At 33.8% G+C, this 17327-nt stretch overlaps 1 protein-coding gene across 2 annotated transcripts in view; it reads left to right on the top strand.

The window, feature by feature from the left end:
- The first annotated feature begins 1232 nt into the window (after positions 1-1232).
- Positions 1233-17327, top strand: part of LOC109104343 (leukemia inhibitory factor receptor-like) — a 22071-nt gene continuing 5976 nt past the window's right edge. The window contains exons 1-13 of one of the 2 annotated variants that reach the window (XM_042752384.1): positions 1233-1308; positions 8637-8754; positions 9137-9270; positions 10630-10783; positions 11298-11567; positions 12569-12698; positions 13107-13237; positions 13347-13492; positions 14578-14731; positions 14932-14996; positions 15107-15326; positions 16161-16343; positions 16630-16731. In XM_042752384.1, the coding sequence (XP_042608318.1) occupies positions 8688-8754; positions 9137-9270; positions 10630-10783; positions 11298-11567; positions 12569-12698; positions 13107-13237; positions 13347-13492; positions 14578-14731; positions 14932-14996; positions 15107-15326; positions 16161-16343; positions 16630-16731 (1756 nt within the window). In that variant the 5' untranslated portion in view covers positions 1233-1308; positions 8637-8687. The remainder of the gene's footprint in view (positions 1309-8636; positions 8755-9136; positions 9271-10629; positions 10784-11297; positions 11568-12568; positions 12699-13106; positions 13238-13346; positions 13493-14577; positions 14732-14931; positions 14997-15106; positions 15327-16160; positions 16344-16629; positions 16732-17327) is intronic. The other variant, XM_042752390.1, reaches the window with a different exon arrangement.

The following is a 17327-nucleotide window of genomic DNA, read 5'->3' as shown; positions in this document are numbered from 1 at the left end:
TTACATTTAAAGGTAAATAAATGCACACATTTACAGCTCAAAACAGATTGCATCAACAATAAGAGATATAATATAAACAATATACAAAGAACCAAGAAAATAAAAAAATAAAATAAATAAAAACACATTATGCTTGGGGTAATATATAATTTAAAGTAAATTAAATTCAAGATGAAAGCAAGAAAAGAAAAAAAAAACTTTGCTAAATCCCTGCCTCCCTTACACATACAACATACAGTAGTCAATAGCACATTATAAAAAAGCATAAATATTATACTTCCTGCACAATGTGTAGGATTTTAAGACATTGCTGGAAGAAGAGATAACATTTCAAGTCTTTACAGAAAATTATCTATAGAGACAAAAATGTGCATTTATGTTTTTAAAAAAAATAGCTAGGGAACTAAATAGATTTGTCTTTTAGATTCTTGTTACCAAATAAGACATCCTTAAACACCAAAGAAAAATTGTGTAAGATAGAAGATAGAAGAGGGTAAAGAATCAGTTGTATTTTGGTGTTGGCTCAGTGGTTCTTCATCCACGTCACGAAGCCTCCCACGCTCCTACCGTGGCCCGTCCCATCATCCCCAATCCCCCTTCCGTCCAGCAGCCTTATTGAATAAATTCATAGAATAAGAAGCGGGTGCAACTGCATCCCTTCTATAAAGTGGGCCGCGTGGGCGTGGCTAAGCGGACAGAAAGTCGCTTCTGATTGGTCAGGTATGAAGGGGGCTTAATAATAATTCTCCATTTTTACCTCTTCTCTGTGTATTTTCAATTAATTGGCTATTAAAGTTTTCCGGTATCATTATTCATATATAAATTATTGTGCACACTGCTGCTAAATAATCACGCGTATAACAGTGTCACGTGGTACCTGTTACTTTTCTCGGCGCTGGTCGAGGTGAACTAATCACAGTTGCTTGTAATTAGCGGGAACGGCGTTGTGTTTATTAATTGTATAAAGATTACGTAGGCGAATTTCCATTTACGTGTCAAGTGGGATTAATGGATTTGAACGATTATATTCGCTAGCATACAAATGTCTTTAATAAGGCAAAAACATGCTGAGATTTGAACGCGGAGGATGCGGCGTTGAGCCGACAATCGCCCCCTGGAGGAAGGCCGGGTTTTGTCGCGTAATGAACGGCGGTGATGTGATAATATAATTTTGGGGAGATTTTGTGGGTATGGTTTTTTTTTCTCTCTTTTGAGACACGTGTTGTTATTATTCTAAAAACACAGGGTATCTCTTTTTTTGTATATAACCGGGTGATTTCGAGGACGTAAGACTACTAAAACATCAAGGTAACAGTTTGGGAACATGTTTGTTGTTGTAGTTGTTTTTTTAACGTCAGAAAGTCTCCTGTTTGTCTGTATCGACTCGTGACGTTCGTGTTTTTGTTTTATGAATATATCGGGTTACAATAGAAATCAACTGACACGTTTCGCGTTATTTATAAGATAAATTAGAGTAATTGTGATAATACTGGACAACGCCATTACGTTAGAGACATTTGAATTTTACTGTTTCTTACTTTTCTAATCAAATGAGCTGAATTAAAGGAAATTCATCCGTTCATATTTGCTGTTTTTTTTTTTATTATTCTTGTTGCGTATATCAATAACTCTAATATATATGTAGCTGTACATTTTTATAGTTTCGTAGTTTTTTTTTTTCCTCGTTCATGTACTGTTTTGGTAAATTATTTTTGGACGCCTTGTTTGTCAGTTTATATTTTAACCCAGAATGCTTTGCATTGTACAAGTTACCCAGTACGTGTGAAATAAAAACTATAGCAGTTCTATTTTTAAGCATTTCCATCAAATTAAACTCCACCATTCCTAAAAAAAAAAAAAAAAAAAAACCTGTGGTGTACCATAGTAACGTTACAGAGTAACTGATTACTTGTAATCTGGATTACGTAATCAGATTCCAAAAATTAAGAATTTATCCTAAATTACATTTTAAAATAATCTTATTCAGACTACACAGTTACTTTTTATTGATTACATATTACTTCCACAATATAAATTAATTATTCATAATTTATTGATTCTCCCTAATTCCTCTTTTTCATCTTTTAAAGCTTCCTTTCTTAAATAGCCTACCACTTATATACAGTAAGAAAATCAATTTTGTGGACATTAGTCAGGACATTTGACCAATGGATTTACAAAAATCAGTTAAGGTTTAAGAAGTGTTTCAATATTGCATCAACTACTGATGAAAGCATTCATTTTTATTTGAATTATAACTCAGTAGTTATTTAACCATGCATTTCTATGTCTCTCGAAGGCTTTTGTCTTCCAAAACATTAAAATGCACAAATTCAGAATTTTTTTTTAATTTTTTTTTTTTTTTATCATCTGATCCTCTTTCGCCTAATATATTTATATAAGTACACCTGAGATTTTAAAATAAATATTTTAATAATTAAGTATCACATTTGCGTGTTAATTGGTTCTCTGATGTTGGTTATGGTCACTTTTTTTTCTTTTTTTTTTCTTTTTTTTTAAATTTGATTGATTTTATTTATTTTAATGTTTTTATGATTTAAATAATTATTAGCATTTCATTAAACTCATAAACCCCCTTCGGTTTCTTCACAAACCCCAGTTTTGGAAACCTTGAAGTTATATCGTGTTTAATGCCCTTAATGTTGTTAATAACAACAAATAGAATATATTTTCTTATTTTTAAATCAATGTGATAAACGAGTTGGGTCAAAAGTAATCGAAAAGTAGTCACATCATGGTTGTCACATCAAAATTGTAACTTCATGGTACTAAATGATTGCTCGCATACCGTGTTATTCCAATATTACGGTGCATGGCAGTACCATAGTACTTTTTAGTTCATGTAAAGTGAGACTCGCTTTTTAAATGCTATAAACTAATCCGATGTGATGATTTAATAGCATTGTTGCAATTGTGATCATACAATAGAAGGATATATTCTGAGTCAACAATTACAGGACAATTTCCTTTAATTATGCACCTTTCACCATTGCTTATGTTGACTGTATGAATCAGTGAGTAAGTTATTACACAACAATTTTGTTCATATGAGGTCCTTTGAACTGTAAAAAAACAGAAGCAGCGGTCCATAATTAGCAGAAGTGGAGTCTCGATCTTGTGGTCTTGGCCTCGAGACCTTCATATTCTGTCATCGTTTACTCTGAAGATTGAGACGCGAGGCAGAATGTTATCCACTGATAGCCATTTACTTGAATTTCTTGAAAGTGAAAAGTGGATGGTGACTGAAACTGCTGTTATGCCAAACATCTGTGTCCTACTGCGTTTTTGGAGCGACATGAGAATCAGTAAATGATGACAGGATTTCATTTTCCGGTGGACTGTCCCTGTAGTAGTATGATGTCTGAGATCTCAGCGTCCAAGATCTGTTGAGTCTCTGTGTCACGAAGAATTGAGGTGTTTTTTTTAAGCACGTAGATGTTAATTATAAGGTGACCCTCAGAATTTTGGTGTTGTTTTAGTATTATTTATATACTATTAGTATTTAAATTAGCATTTGTTTTATATTTTCAGTTTTTATTTTAATTTTAGTAATTATGTTATGCACATTTGTCACTTTTATAAAAAAAAAATTAAGTAGGCAATTCCTATTTTAGCTTCATTTTATTTCAGTTTTTCTTTTAATAATTTTAGTACTTTATCTTAAACCTACTTTCAGTTTCAGTTTGTTTTTTTCATCCTTAGTTTTTTAAATATTTTTTAAAGCTTTCATTTAATATTTATATTTCAGTTTATCAATTAATTTTTTTTAAAATAGATTTAATGAACAATAACAACACGGTCACCCTCATTTTCAGTTTGTAATTTTGTCTGTTTCGAGTCTGTTTTCGAATTGTGACAGTCTAGATGTTTTTTCATGTTTAATGTTCTTATGAATCAGTGAGACTCATTCAGTTGTGTAGGTTTGTGCGGTAGAGGAGGAAGGAAACCACTATTGTTCTCAGCATGTATAAATGTGCTGGGTGGGAAAGAAAGGCATTTGTGTTTGTTCAAAGCTCAGAATAAAAATGCAGTACATAACCAAGTATTGGTTATAGTACTAATTACTAAATAACTAACTTCTGTTAGTTGCCAAGGCAACATTTTTAGTTTTCCTTTATTTTCATTTTGTTTTTCATCCTATATTTAGGTTTAATTTTATTTCAGCTTTATTGTAATTAACAGATTTGTTGATGTAGATGTTTATTATGACCATTTATTTTGCTTCTTCGAGTCACCTTGAGTTCTTCACTGTTTTGTTGTTGTTGTTGCTTTTTTGTAAAGTTATTGTCCCCGTAAATATCATCAGTATAATAACTTTTTTGCATCATTACTAACCACTTTTTGTAATGGTAGCTTGAATGTAGTTAAACTAAAAAATGGTGAGTAGCATATGGCTTTTGTGTTTAATCGTGTTGTAACTGACTGTCCAGACATTTGAAACAACATTGCCATTGTACACTGGAGTTTCACACTTCACGGAAAACCCACCGTTGCTGCCAATGCAAACACTGAATTCCTGCACTCTGCTGAGGTTTGGGCATGCGTGGGTTGTTATATTTGGATGATTAGAGCGATATGATGAATCTATGAGAAATGCGGTACCCTTTCAGAGACTGTAAACATGTGATATCTCAGATTTCTTCCAATCCAGACTTTATGTTGGTGATGCAAGGAAAATGAGCTGGCAGTGAGCCTGGGTTTTCTAAGTGAGGTGGTATTGTTTTCCAGCCCTTGTTTTGTTTAAATAAAAAAAAACGCAATATCTGTTTTCCTGTTCTTTGCCCCCTGGCAGTTCCAGCCGATGGAGTGATAAAGAGATCTGTCAGCAAGACCATTGTGAGCGCTCCAACAAAACCGCAAACACACACGTGATGGTCTGTTTTACTGTTAGACACATGGTTCCCTGACCTGATATAAAGTCAATATTGACAATCCTGTTCACAAACGATATTTGTTATTTGAAAACATGCTAGATGTGCTTTTTATATGGAAACCCACCTTTTGTTCCCTTCAAATCGACTAGTTGATGGGTCTTCTTAATGTCTGTTCCAAGTTTTAGCTGTTCAGCTGTTCATTTAAAGTGCCATGATTAAAAATGCATAAGAAAATATCTATTCAGCATTACTGATATAATTAATTAGTCTGTTTTTCCCCCAAAACAAGATTGAAGCCAGAAATTGTGAGTGCTTGCATGCAAACTTCACCTGCACGATATTAGTGTTCTGGGTGGTTGCTTTCATGCCTAATGTCTCTATAATATTCTGATTTCTAGATATGCATTGAGTCTGTTGTTTAGAATAGTGTTGGACTGGTTACATGCTGAAAGTAAATAGTTCTTTGTTTTAGGGGTTTGCTTGCATTTTTGCTTAAAGTTTGCTTTTTCTACATCTTTCTTGGCTTCTAAACTGTTTCTTTTTCTGCATACTGTATTTTTTTTTTCTTTTTTTCAGGCTTCAGTTTACTGGAAAAGTCAAATGGCTTCAGTTTCAGTATGAGGTGGTGTTTGGGGATTCACTTACAGGAGGGTGTGTGTTTGGAGGCTTGTTTAAACTTGCATTTGGCATCGGTACTCAAGACCAGATTTGTGATATGAGCTGCAACTTCACCCAGTGCCTGTTCATAATCCATTTAGCTTATTTTTGTCCAAAAAAAAAAAAATACCTTGGATGGTGTGGATTGCTGATTCTGTTTGGTAGCCAGCAGTCCTTGCTGAAACCTGATATGTATTAAACTTTGGTGTGTAACTATAGTTTCCTCAATCATGTGCTGTATTGAAACCAGTAAGTAACTTCCTAGAAACCACATAGAAATTTGCTAAAAGCCATTCAGAAGACCTTAGACCTTGATTGCACAAATACAGTGCACAAAGCCCTGCCAACCACAATGTCTAGCATTTTTGCAAAAATGTAAAAACAATGTCGTTTTTTTTTTTTTTTTTTTTTTTTTTCTCCATGAATGCATAAACTAGCTTTTCTGCATCAGAAATGGGTAACGTTCTGTAGCTTGATGTTTCTAAGATGGAAGAAGGCAGTTTTTGTAACATATAAATTCATGATTTTCAAAATAATCAAGTAGTTGTATTATAATCATCTAGGTCTTTGACCGTAGAGGAGGAAGTGTCAGTAAGTACTTATTTTTGGTTGTTGTTTTTTTTGTAAGATTCTTTTTTGTGGTTTTTTTTGGTATGATATTTCTGTTTTATCCAAATTTAATAGAAAACAATTGTCATGGTCATCTGATTATTTATTTATTTAATTGTTTTTATTGTAATTTTTAGAAATTTCATCTGGTCTTGATAAAATATATAACTAAATATCATCTGCATAACAATGCTAAACTAATACCATTCAATGCTAACTATTACCATGTATATTGAAAATAGCAGAGGGTCTAAGACGGATCCTTGTAGTACTCCATACTTTACTGGCATTAATTTAGATAATTCTCTGTTTAAATAAAATTGTGACGTTAGACAGGATAGGATCTAAATCAGTGTTTCGCACAGGTTTGAAATATAGTTGTGGTGATAGCCAGGTGGAATATCCTCCTATTACCCATGGCACAAAAAAGGTCTACTACATGTGACAAATTACAAATAAAATTTGATTTTTAACAATATTTTTATTCATTGAAATTCATTTTAGTCACATAGGCTACTATTGCATTTAATTACATACTCATATTATGCATTGGAAATTACAAAATTACAGCGTTGACATGGTAGAGTTCCCCTTGCTTTAACATTTAGTGTGTCTCTCTCAGTGAATGGGACACAGATTTTACTGATACTAGTAAAATCTATATATTGAATAATGTGTCAAATAATGTTCTTTGACTTTGCTTTGCTATTTAAATTAAATACAATTTATTGTGTAATCAAATCAGACTCTTATTTTGAAATTTCTATAATATTTCGGGCTGATCCTTCATGTGAGATATAAAATATGCATTCTTTCAACCATCTAAAACATATTATATAAAGGTCATAAAGTAGACATAGTTGTCATAATTCATCAAATCGCAATCGCTTGGCATAAATGTGCGCTATTCATTGATTGAGAATCACTTTAAAGCAGTCTGAAACTGTTCTCCCACACAGAATGAGCAGATTTTAAACATGTAGGGCGAGGGGAGATTTTCCACTAGTTAACTGATTGCAGATGGTTTAATTATTTTGGGTGGATAAAAATAATAAAAGCAAAAATGTTTCTCCCAATATACTTGGGCGGCTGTTAATATACATGGGCCAAGTAAAGTCTATGTGTGGGAAACTGTCATCTTAATACCAGTTTAATTTTGCAGTTGATCTAAGAGCTTGTCATGGTATAAATCTCAGTTAGGTGTTTTTGTCTTGATTTATAGTTGAAAAAACGGGTGAGGACTGGAAATTCCAGTTTTTCAGGTAATAATAGGAGACCAAGTGTAGCGGTAAGGTAAGGTGAAGTAAGCGCTTTGTGAGAAGTACTGTCGATAACTGTGTCATTAATAACTGTTTGTAAATCAACTACTAAAAGACCATTTTGTAGAGACATTTACACTCATGACAGCGAGGAGAAAGAGTGAGCAAGAAGGAGATTTTTATAAAGGCTGTAGAAAAAGTGACATTACTAAAGAGGAAAAGATCAGAGGAAAATAACTGGAAAAAAAGGTTTACGATCAGGCAAACAAGTCATTGTGTGTCAAATCAAGCAAATTGCAGAAACTTCCCCAGCTCGATTATTGCTGCAGAAAGACAAACATAAATAGTTAAAATATGAAATGTCATGGATGAATATTTACTGAGTAATCTACTGTTTTGTGGAGGGTGTTCAAAGTGGCAGTCTCACCTGAGATTTGAAGATAAAAATAACTTTAGAAGGATGATGGCATCATTTTATTTTTACACAGAGATCGGTAGGCCTTTTAGTAAAATATGTTGACTTAATCTTTGTTGCATGTATGCCAATAGTGATGCTTCAAAAATGGATTTAAGGTCAACTAAATCTTTTTGGATTTTAACAAACTTTATTTTTTTGATATCCTTATTTTTAAGGTCCTTTATGGTTCAATTCCATAACATTTAAATATTGTGATTAACATGAATTCAAGCTGTATAATTATATTAAAGGGTTAGTTCATTCAAAAATGAAAATTCTCTCTTAATTTTTCACCCTCATGTCGTTCCTTTAAGGTAAATCTAGAGGATAAGGAAAAATATCTAAATTTAAGACTTAAAAAAAAATTATGTTCAGACGGATTATGGTACAGAGAATTTGGGAGGGAAAATGTGTTAATGGCCAAAAAAAAAAAAAATCATAATGGTCCTAAAAACAGGCTTTGTTATCTTTATGCAATAATTTTCAATTTAAATTTCTTTGGGTTTTAGAGTGAAATTTGACCAGAGCAAGGTTTTGTGAGATTTATGCTAAACGTTTGTGCCATTTAAAATGTTTAGTGATAAAGAGAAATTGAGAAAAAAATAAGTTTCATCAGTATTTGCAAATTCAGTACAGGTGTTATTGATTTTTGTTTCCAGATTATATTTAACTCTCTTGATGAGATAATTTTTTTTTACAAATATAAGAATTGACATAAATCTGATTTCCATCTTGAATAGTTTTTGTGTTTTGTTGTAGGTCTTGGAGTTGTGTTTGGCTTGTTCTGTAAGCGGTTCCGGATCGGTCAGTATGCAGGGCTGGGTGACTCTGGCTCTGTTGCTGAGCCTCGGGGCCAAACGCTCCCTCGCACAGAACGGTGAGTGTCATCAAGTTTGATCAAGACGTTTTCTCACTCCAGGTTTAACTTGGAATTATGTGACATTAATGAAACATGTCGTAACTGTTTTTTTGATTTAGTGGTAGTCTGGTTTTGACACCCACAATTAAATGTGTTAATACATTTTATTCTATTGAAAAATGTGGGGTTGCTGAGGAATATTATAAGATAATAATACATAGCTGTTCATCAAACTCTTGTTAGTTCCTTGAAACCTTGCACCAAGTGCCCACCAACCATCATAATTGATAATTTCGCACACTGTACGGCTTATTTCATTCATTACAAGTATATGCCAGGATTTAACAAATGAAATGAATCCTTTAGACATGTCTCCTCCTCTCTCTTTGTAATGTTACAGGTCTGGGTGAACCTCGTGGTTTAACCTTAAATCCTGATTTACCGGCACAGACTCTATCTTTGGCATGGCAAAGTGACTCAACGCTTTTTGACCTGGAGATTTTCCACACCGAGTTCATGAATGTGGTGCTGAATGTAAGCGCTCTTACGTCTCTGCCTTTGACATTTCAACTGGTAATCTGTGTTGAAGTTGTGTTGAAATAAGCATTTGGATGTGTGTCATAAAGCACTGAACACTGGGAATCATTTCAGGAACATCCTGTTACAAAACAGCCCCGCCTTCAATTCAGTAACAAGAGGTTAAATGCAAATACTCTGTTTCTCCGCTCAGTGTTTTCCTGTCTCGTGTGAGTCACTGACTGTGACTTAAAGAGCTCAGACATGTATGTTATGATTACAGTAACACCCATATCTAACTTGTTGTGGAATTTTTTAGTCAGTGTTAGTTTTTCCACACTGCAAAGTCTCCTTTTCATATTATGATGATTTATTATTGCATCTCGACCCCTTAGAGGAATTGTCAGGTTTAAATGCATCTGTCGACATCATGTTGATTACCACAGAAAACAATGTCTGCTGGCCTTTTATTGTAATTGCATTACTGTTCCCTTTTAACTGAGGGATCGAGTCGATATGACTTCCTGTGGTAATCGACAATATGCCACAGACGGTTGATAGATTCTAATGTAGAATATTCAGGAGTCATCATGAAATCAATATGTGCACGTTATTCCAAATCTTTATTTTAAAACAGAATAACTTGCTCCACTTTTGAACCGACATTTCATCTAGGCTGGCAGGAACATAACGTGAACCAATAGCCCAAATCAAGCCGTTTAGTCATAGTTGTTGTAGGTAATGTAGCCTTTCTAAAATATATCTTCAATATTTAACACAGAAACTTAATGCAAAACAGTTTCCGGCAATAATAGCTGATAATGATTTTAAAAAAAAGCATTTGGGGGTATTTTGAGAGCGAATTTGACTTTCAGTCTCTATATCCTGGTCAGAAGAACTCCTCAAAAGTGGAGCAGTTCACCCACAATCCACTGCAAGCTCGCATTCAACTCCAAAGATTGTAAAAGTCCACTATTTCAGCAGCCTTGATTCTGGAAGTATTTTCTGGTTAAAACAGGGATTTTAAAAAGTCTGTTTTAAAGTTATAAGCAATGGACCGAACCAGCCAGCAGTGAGGTGCATTTGATTTGAAGCAATAAAGTATTTGAAAATTGAACTAAAAGACAAAGTACAAAAACTATATACCGACCTACACTTGTTGTCACTAAATATTGATATGGAAGTAAATTGGGTTGTGAATGCTGACGTGAAGGTTCAACACAGCTGTTTGGTTTTCAAAATGTAGAGCAACACCAAAGCTGTGAGTTGGATTTCCAGTGCATGCATGAACTGATAAAATGTGAGCGCAATGTAAGTCGCTCTGGAAATAATCATCTGCCAAATGCATAAATGTCAGTTTTCTCTTTTAATTTGTAGGCGACGGTGGAAGTTCAAGCAGATCCTGTGACAGGACTGCATAGTTGGACTTGGCACTCTCCGTTACCCTTGGAGTGCACTTCTCATTCTGTTCGCATCAGAGCACGAAACCAGCAGTCGGTCAGCCAGTGGAGCCCTCTTCAGACCATTCCAGGTACTCAAAACACTTCCGAAATGTTGCTGGTCTTGAAACCTTTCTCAAAACCAGCCCACGAACAAACATAGCACTTCGTGGCCCTTGTTTTGGGAACTTATTTTAGCACCCAAAGCAATGTAATCCCATCTTTATCCTATTATGCATCTGTTGTGACAGTCAGAAGTTATTTATATTTATAGTTTTATTTGTTAACTCATAAAAATTAAATTTAAAACCCTTTACTTCAGACAGACGGGGAAGCTAAAGTCACTGGAGTAACTATGCAGTGTGACAAAAATAGAAACTGTCCTTTAAATGCAGACACATCCGTTGATTATAATGCCAGCGATCTAATTTCATACCATATAGTTTTCTTTTTACGTTTGGAGTTCTTGTTTTGAAAACTATACTTGGTAAGGACATCTGGTATTTTTGGATGCACTAGAAAATGCTTCCTCTTCTGAAAAGAAACATTTAAGTCATTATTTAAACCATACAATGGACTTATGAAATCTCATCCTTTTGCCTCTAGGGTGGGATATTCCTGAGAAGTCTTACATGTTTCCCGAAGATAAAATGATTCCTGTGGGCAGTAACATGACCTTCTGCTGTATTGTTAATGAGAAGGAAGATTTCAAAGAAATTAAGTACGGGCGTCAGGAAATGAAAGCCACACGACTGAGCAGAAGATCGTATGCCATCACAGTAACCAACCAGCCAGCATCTGACAACACCGGCACCAACGTGATCTGCTCTTCACAAAAGTTTCAGATCCTCACAGGAACTGTGGTGTTCGTAGGCTGTGAGTTTAATTATAATGTACAAAAGTATTACAATATAAAGAAATTTGTATCATACATTTAATACATTTACATAAAAGTTTTGGGGTCAGTAAGATTTACATTTTTTTTTTAATGTTCGCCAAGGGTGCATTTATTTGATCAAAAATACAGTTAAAACAGTAATTTTGTGAATTATTATTAATATTATTATTATTATTATTATTATTAAAATGTAAAATAACTGTTTTCTGATTGAATATTTTTTAAAATGTAATTTATTCCTGTGATGCTAAACTGAATTTTTAAGCATCATTACTCCACGGCACATGATCCTTGAGAATCAGTCTAAGATGCTGATTAGGTGCTCACAAAACATTTCTGAATATTATGAATGTTGAAAACAGTTATGCTGCTTAATATTTTTGTGGAATATGTGAACTTTTTTTTCAGGATTTTCTTTAATTAAATAAAAAGCTCAAAAGAACAGCATTTATTTGAAATAGCTGTTTGTAACATTACAAATGTCTTCACTGTCACTAGAAAAAAATACATAAAATCTGAAAAAAGTATTAATTTTAATTTCTTAAAAAAATTTTTAAAAAAACTTACTGATCCCAATCTTTTGAACCGCAGTATGTGTGTTTTATAAAAAACTATACTGATCCCATATCTTTTGAATAATATAGTATATATGTGTATATATATATATATATATATATATATATATATATATATAATTGGACATATACTTTTTGTATTCGGTTTCTTTTTTTCCACAAATCGAGTCCAAACATTGGGTCCTGTATGAATGAAAGTGGCTGTTGTTTTTTTTATTACTAGGTATTTATCTTTAAAAGCAGTTTGCTCCATAAACTTCAATCCAGCATTGTAAAATGCACATGACTTCAGAAAGCAAGAAATTTTGAGTGTTCATTTTTAGCATAATGACTGGCACTAGATGATTGCTGTGCAGTGTTAAAGAGCGACTTGCATGTGGCTTTGTTGTATGTAATTGCTGTAGATCCGCCGGGCGATGAGGGCTTGGTCTGCGAGACGCGGGACCTGGCATCCGCAGAATGTTCTTGGAAGAAAGGACGAGACACTCACTTGAGAATAAAGCACAGCCAGACTAATTACACCCTTAATGGAAGGCAAGAAACACTACACAAGAACCACTGACCGCACATGCCATCCCATTTAGCTCTTGGTACCGTAATGTCCTCAGTACATAAAAAGATCCCCAAACAGCAAACCACATTAAATGAGATGGAAAAGGATACTTGTCTAATGCAGTGTATATTTTACTGCTAATCCAAGAATTCCATTAATGTTCTAATGATATTATTATACCATTTCTTGTGGGAAGATTATATCAGTATCATAAATATCATTTTGTATGCATGTGTATATATGTATGTGCGTGTATTTGTTTACTACTAATCCAAGAATCCCATTAATGTTTTGATGCAATTATCGTAGCATTTCTTGAATGAATTAATAAACGTTTGAATATGATTGAATAATGAATATGATTCTATAACCCATTTTTCTGTCCACAGGGACTGTTTGGAGGCTAATGAAAGGAAGACGTGGTGTAGCTCGAAGATGTGGGAGGAGAACTGGACTCTGGAGGCTCGAAATCCTCTTGGAACAGTCCAGCTTACGGACTCGGCCCAACTCACTGACCGCGGTAGTTTTTCAATACATCTTCCGTTTCATTGCATATATCTGCATTATCAGAGTGAGTGTCTTAATATTCTCATGATGAGAACTCTTGTGATGTTTATGTCTGTCTTCAGTACATCTGTTGGCTCCAGTGAATGTGGCAGCGGTTAAAGTCGAGGCGTGGAGTGCCACACTGCAGTGGAGCTGGTCTGTGGCAGCGTATAAAAAGCTGGAGATGGTCTGCCAGCTGCGACTCTTCGCCCATGAACTTTCCAGCACAGTAAGTTCACTGCTCAACTTTCAGCTCCCAGAACCCGTTTGTTTTTTTCTGTGGTCTTGGAGTTAAAGGGATAGTTCACCCAAAAATGCACATGCATTTGAATAATGACTTAACTTTCTGTTTGTTCTTTACATAAACCTATTTTATGGCATTAGAATATGAAGCACAAATCTAGACGAATTAAAACGGAAAATAGAATTTGGGGAAAAAAATTAAATGGAATATGAGAAGAAAAAAAATTTATAAGGGCCCTAGAGTTGTCATTTTTCTTAAACTTTTTAAAAAATTGTTGTATAAATTTTATAAAAATGTGTCATGATTTAAATTAATTAGTCATGCTTTTTGATTGCTGAATTTTTTTTAACCATCAAAATGTAGTCCATCAAAAAAGAAGAAAAAAAAAAACGGAATTTGGAAAAAATATTAAATTTAATTTGGGGAAAAAAATAAAACTGATTTCGTAGGGCCCAACATTATTCATTCTTGCTCTTTTTCAATATTTTTCAAATTGCATTAATACTTTTTTTTTTCTTAAGTTTCTTAAGTATTTTACTAACAATTAATTTTTATCAAATATCAAATTGAAAGATTTTAGTAATTTCAGTTTATTTATTTATGTTTGTACATTTTTGTATACAATTAAATTAATTGTTACTGTTTGCCAATCCATTGCTTATATTGCGTTAAAAGATAGATAGATAGATAGATAGATAGATAGATAGATAGATAGATAGATAGACAGACAGACAGACAGACAGACAGATAGAAAGATAGACTTATTCAAAATTGCTGACTGTACAGGTTTGGATTAATATTATTAATATTATAGAATTATAACAATAATTTTAGGTACCTTGTCCTTTTACTGCAATTTTTTTTTTCTCCATTCTTTTTTTTAATGCACATTTCAAACTGTTCCTTTAGCCATCTTTGGAATGGTGTTTTGTAATTCATTGCATTCATCAAAAAACATTTTAACCCATCACATCATATAACCTTTTGAATGTAGGAAAACTGTTATGTTATACATGGCTACTGATTTCTAAGGCGATCAGCTGATAAGTTCTCTTTCTCTGTGTCTGTAGCGTAACTACGATGGTCCCGGTTTATCTTCTGTGGTGCTGGAGGGTTTGTGGCCAGATGTGGACTACACTGTGACATTGCGCTGTGGCTCGAAGCACAGTTTCTGGAAGTGGGGTGATGAGAGCGCCCCCTACAGGATCCACACTAAAATGGACCGTGAGTGGTTAAAATAACTCACAGAAAATTACAAATAACTTTAAATTAGTCAATCTACTTTATCTGTTACTTCACCACATCGAAACTGCTCCAATACACTAACCTTGTGTCATTTCATAGCTTGCTTTTCTACATCCTTTCCTCTTATTTTTATTATATTTTTTACCTTTATATAGATAAGTAACTAAGTATATTTTCAGGTCCTGATGCTCTTGATGTCTGGATGTGGATGGACAGCAGTAACACAGGACATGTTTTTTGGAAAGTAAGAAGAGCTTTGTGTTTGCCATCATCTAGGATAGGAAATGAGACTAATGCCATAAAACTGAGTATTCTTAGAAGTAAACATGGTGCTATGTGCCTCTTTTCATTCAGCCTCTGTCTGTGAGAAAAAGTCACGGTGCATTAGACGGCTACGAGGTTTCTCAGAGCTCAGCAGAGGAAGACGGCAGGAATACGGTTTCTCTTCCTCCTGGGAACTTTAGCTATCCCATCATCCTTAACAACAGCAGTGACGTCACCGTTGCCGTAGCAGCGCGAAATCCAGCTGGTCTCTCTCAGCCTTCCACTGTGACCACACCAGCATACAGAGCAGGTACAGGGCGCATGGGACTATTCAAATGTTGTTTTGTGCATAATTTTTGATGTTTTTATAGGTTATATTATATTATATTATATTTTTATTGCATACATTTTATAAAGATTTTTTATAAAGTTTATATAAATATATAAGTATAGATTTAATGTATTTATTATACTTGCATATACACAGTGTGTATGTGTGTGTGTGTGTGTGTGTATATAGTGTTATTTTTTGTTATTAATAATTAAAACAAACATTATAAATTGATATATTTAAATTTATAGATTTATTTTTTAAGTAGTTTTAGTAAGTAATTTTACTGTATGTATTGCGTTATTATTATTATTATTATTATTATTATTATTATTATTATTATTAAATTGTTACATACATTTTTAATTAAGAAATAATAATGAGGATAATTGTTGTTTTTGTTGATATTATTAAGAACCCATTTATTTGAAAAATCAAATACGGCCACTAAAGTTAATTCATTTTGAAGATAAATGTTTAGGGGCATTGGCGTTAAAAAATTCACCTTAAATTTTCACTTTATTCTGTGTGATTTCTGACTGGTCAGAATTGTCAAAACCTTTATTACTTAAACAGTATTTCAACGTCTAATGGCTGAATTTATAAATATTAATGGCTATTTTATGTATAAATGAAGTTTAAATAAATAAATAACTATTAATTATGTTGATAAAAAAAAAAAAATTTGCGGAACTGTTGTACTGATATTTATATATCGCAGTTAACTCTCTTAATCCATTGATAGCTGTAATAAACAACAAGGCAGCTAATTCAGACTAGTGTTAAACTCCATGTGTTCTTCCTTTCCTGTAGATTCCCAGCTGTCTGTGTCTGAGCTGCTCGGCACAAATGGATCGTTTGTCCTCTCCTGGGAGCCTAATGTCAGTGCGAGCAGCGGGTACGTGGTGGAGTGGTTCCCGACTGGCTGCACTGGACACTGCCCCATTGACTGGAAGAAACTTCCAGAATCAGACCGCAGCTTCACAGTGAACTCAGGTGAGTCTTTAAAATTAATCTACAAGTGATTTATCTGAATCAGCAGGTGTTTCAATGGATCTGTGAAGTCAGTTCTTGTGCTTTCTTTAGCATAAATGCCAGTTGTTTTAATATTTTGTCATCTGATGCAATGGTATTAATTTTTAAAATGTGTGACTTAAGTGTCCAAATACTTTCGGGGACACTTTACACCACACATAGTGGAAACCTACTGGAATTTGCATTTCCTCATGCTTTGTTTACACCACGACTGCATGTTCTCTCTGTGCACCTCTGCTGATTTCAGACTCTCTGGTGGCAGGGGTGAGGTACACCGTATCCGTGTACTCGCTCTCGACCGGCGCTCCTACGCTGCTGCAGAGATGGCAGGGATACTCACAGGAAATGAGTAAGAGAAACATTGCTGTTCACCGCTCATAAGGCGCTTTCACACATACAGTAGGGCCTTTAGCTTAAATCCCACAACATTTCTCGGCTTACAGCTCATTTGTCAACAGGACTTGCTGATAAAATATTAAATATTAAACATTTGCTTTGGCAAGTAAATCATAGTTTTATTTAAAACGAATAGCTGTTGCTTATGTGAAATAACGTGGTCATGCATTTACTGGAAAGGTTAATCCAACGACTTAATCTAACTATGATTTTCTGATATAAATTACAATTTAAAATACCAAAAAACCCTGAACTCCAGGTTTGGTGTGCTTGTTTTAGGGCTGCAAAATTTGGCAAAAAATGTTTGTACAATAATAATAATAATACTATATAATATATATATATTAGTTTATAGTACTATACATGTGGATGAACAGAAGCAATGAGGACACAATGAATAAAACACACTTCCTTTATATCTGTATGATGGTTGGTAAACTGTAGAAAGTATTATTGTTTTCAAAACAAGAAAATATAAACATTTAGATATTTATAGCTTAGGAGGATAGGACAGTTAGTTTTAGAAAGCATTTTGTTTTGCTCGAATTA

Source organism: Cyprinus carpio, chromosome A5 (assembly GCF_018340385.1).
Source record: "Cyprinus carpio isolate SPL01 chromosome A5, ASM1834038v1, whole genome shotgun sequence".
NCBI classification, from domain to species: Eukaryota; Metazoa; Chordata; class Actinopteri; order Cypriniformes; family Cyprinidae; genus Cyprinus; species Cyprinus carpio.
This window is presented reverse-complemented; position numbering and strand designations above follow the sequence as displayed.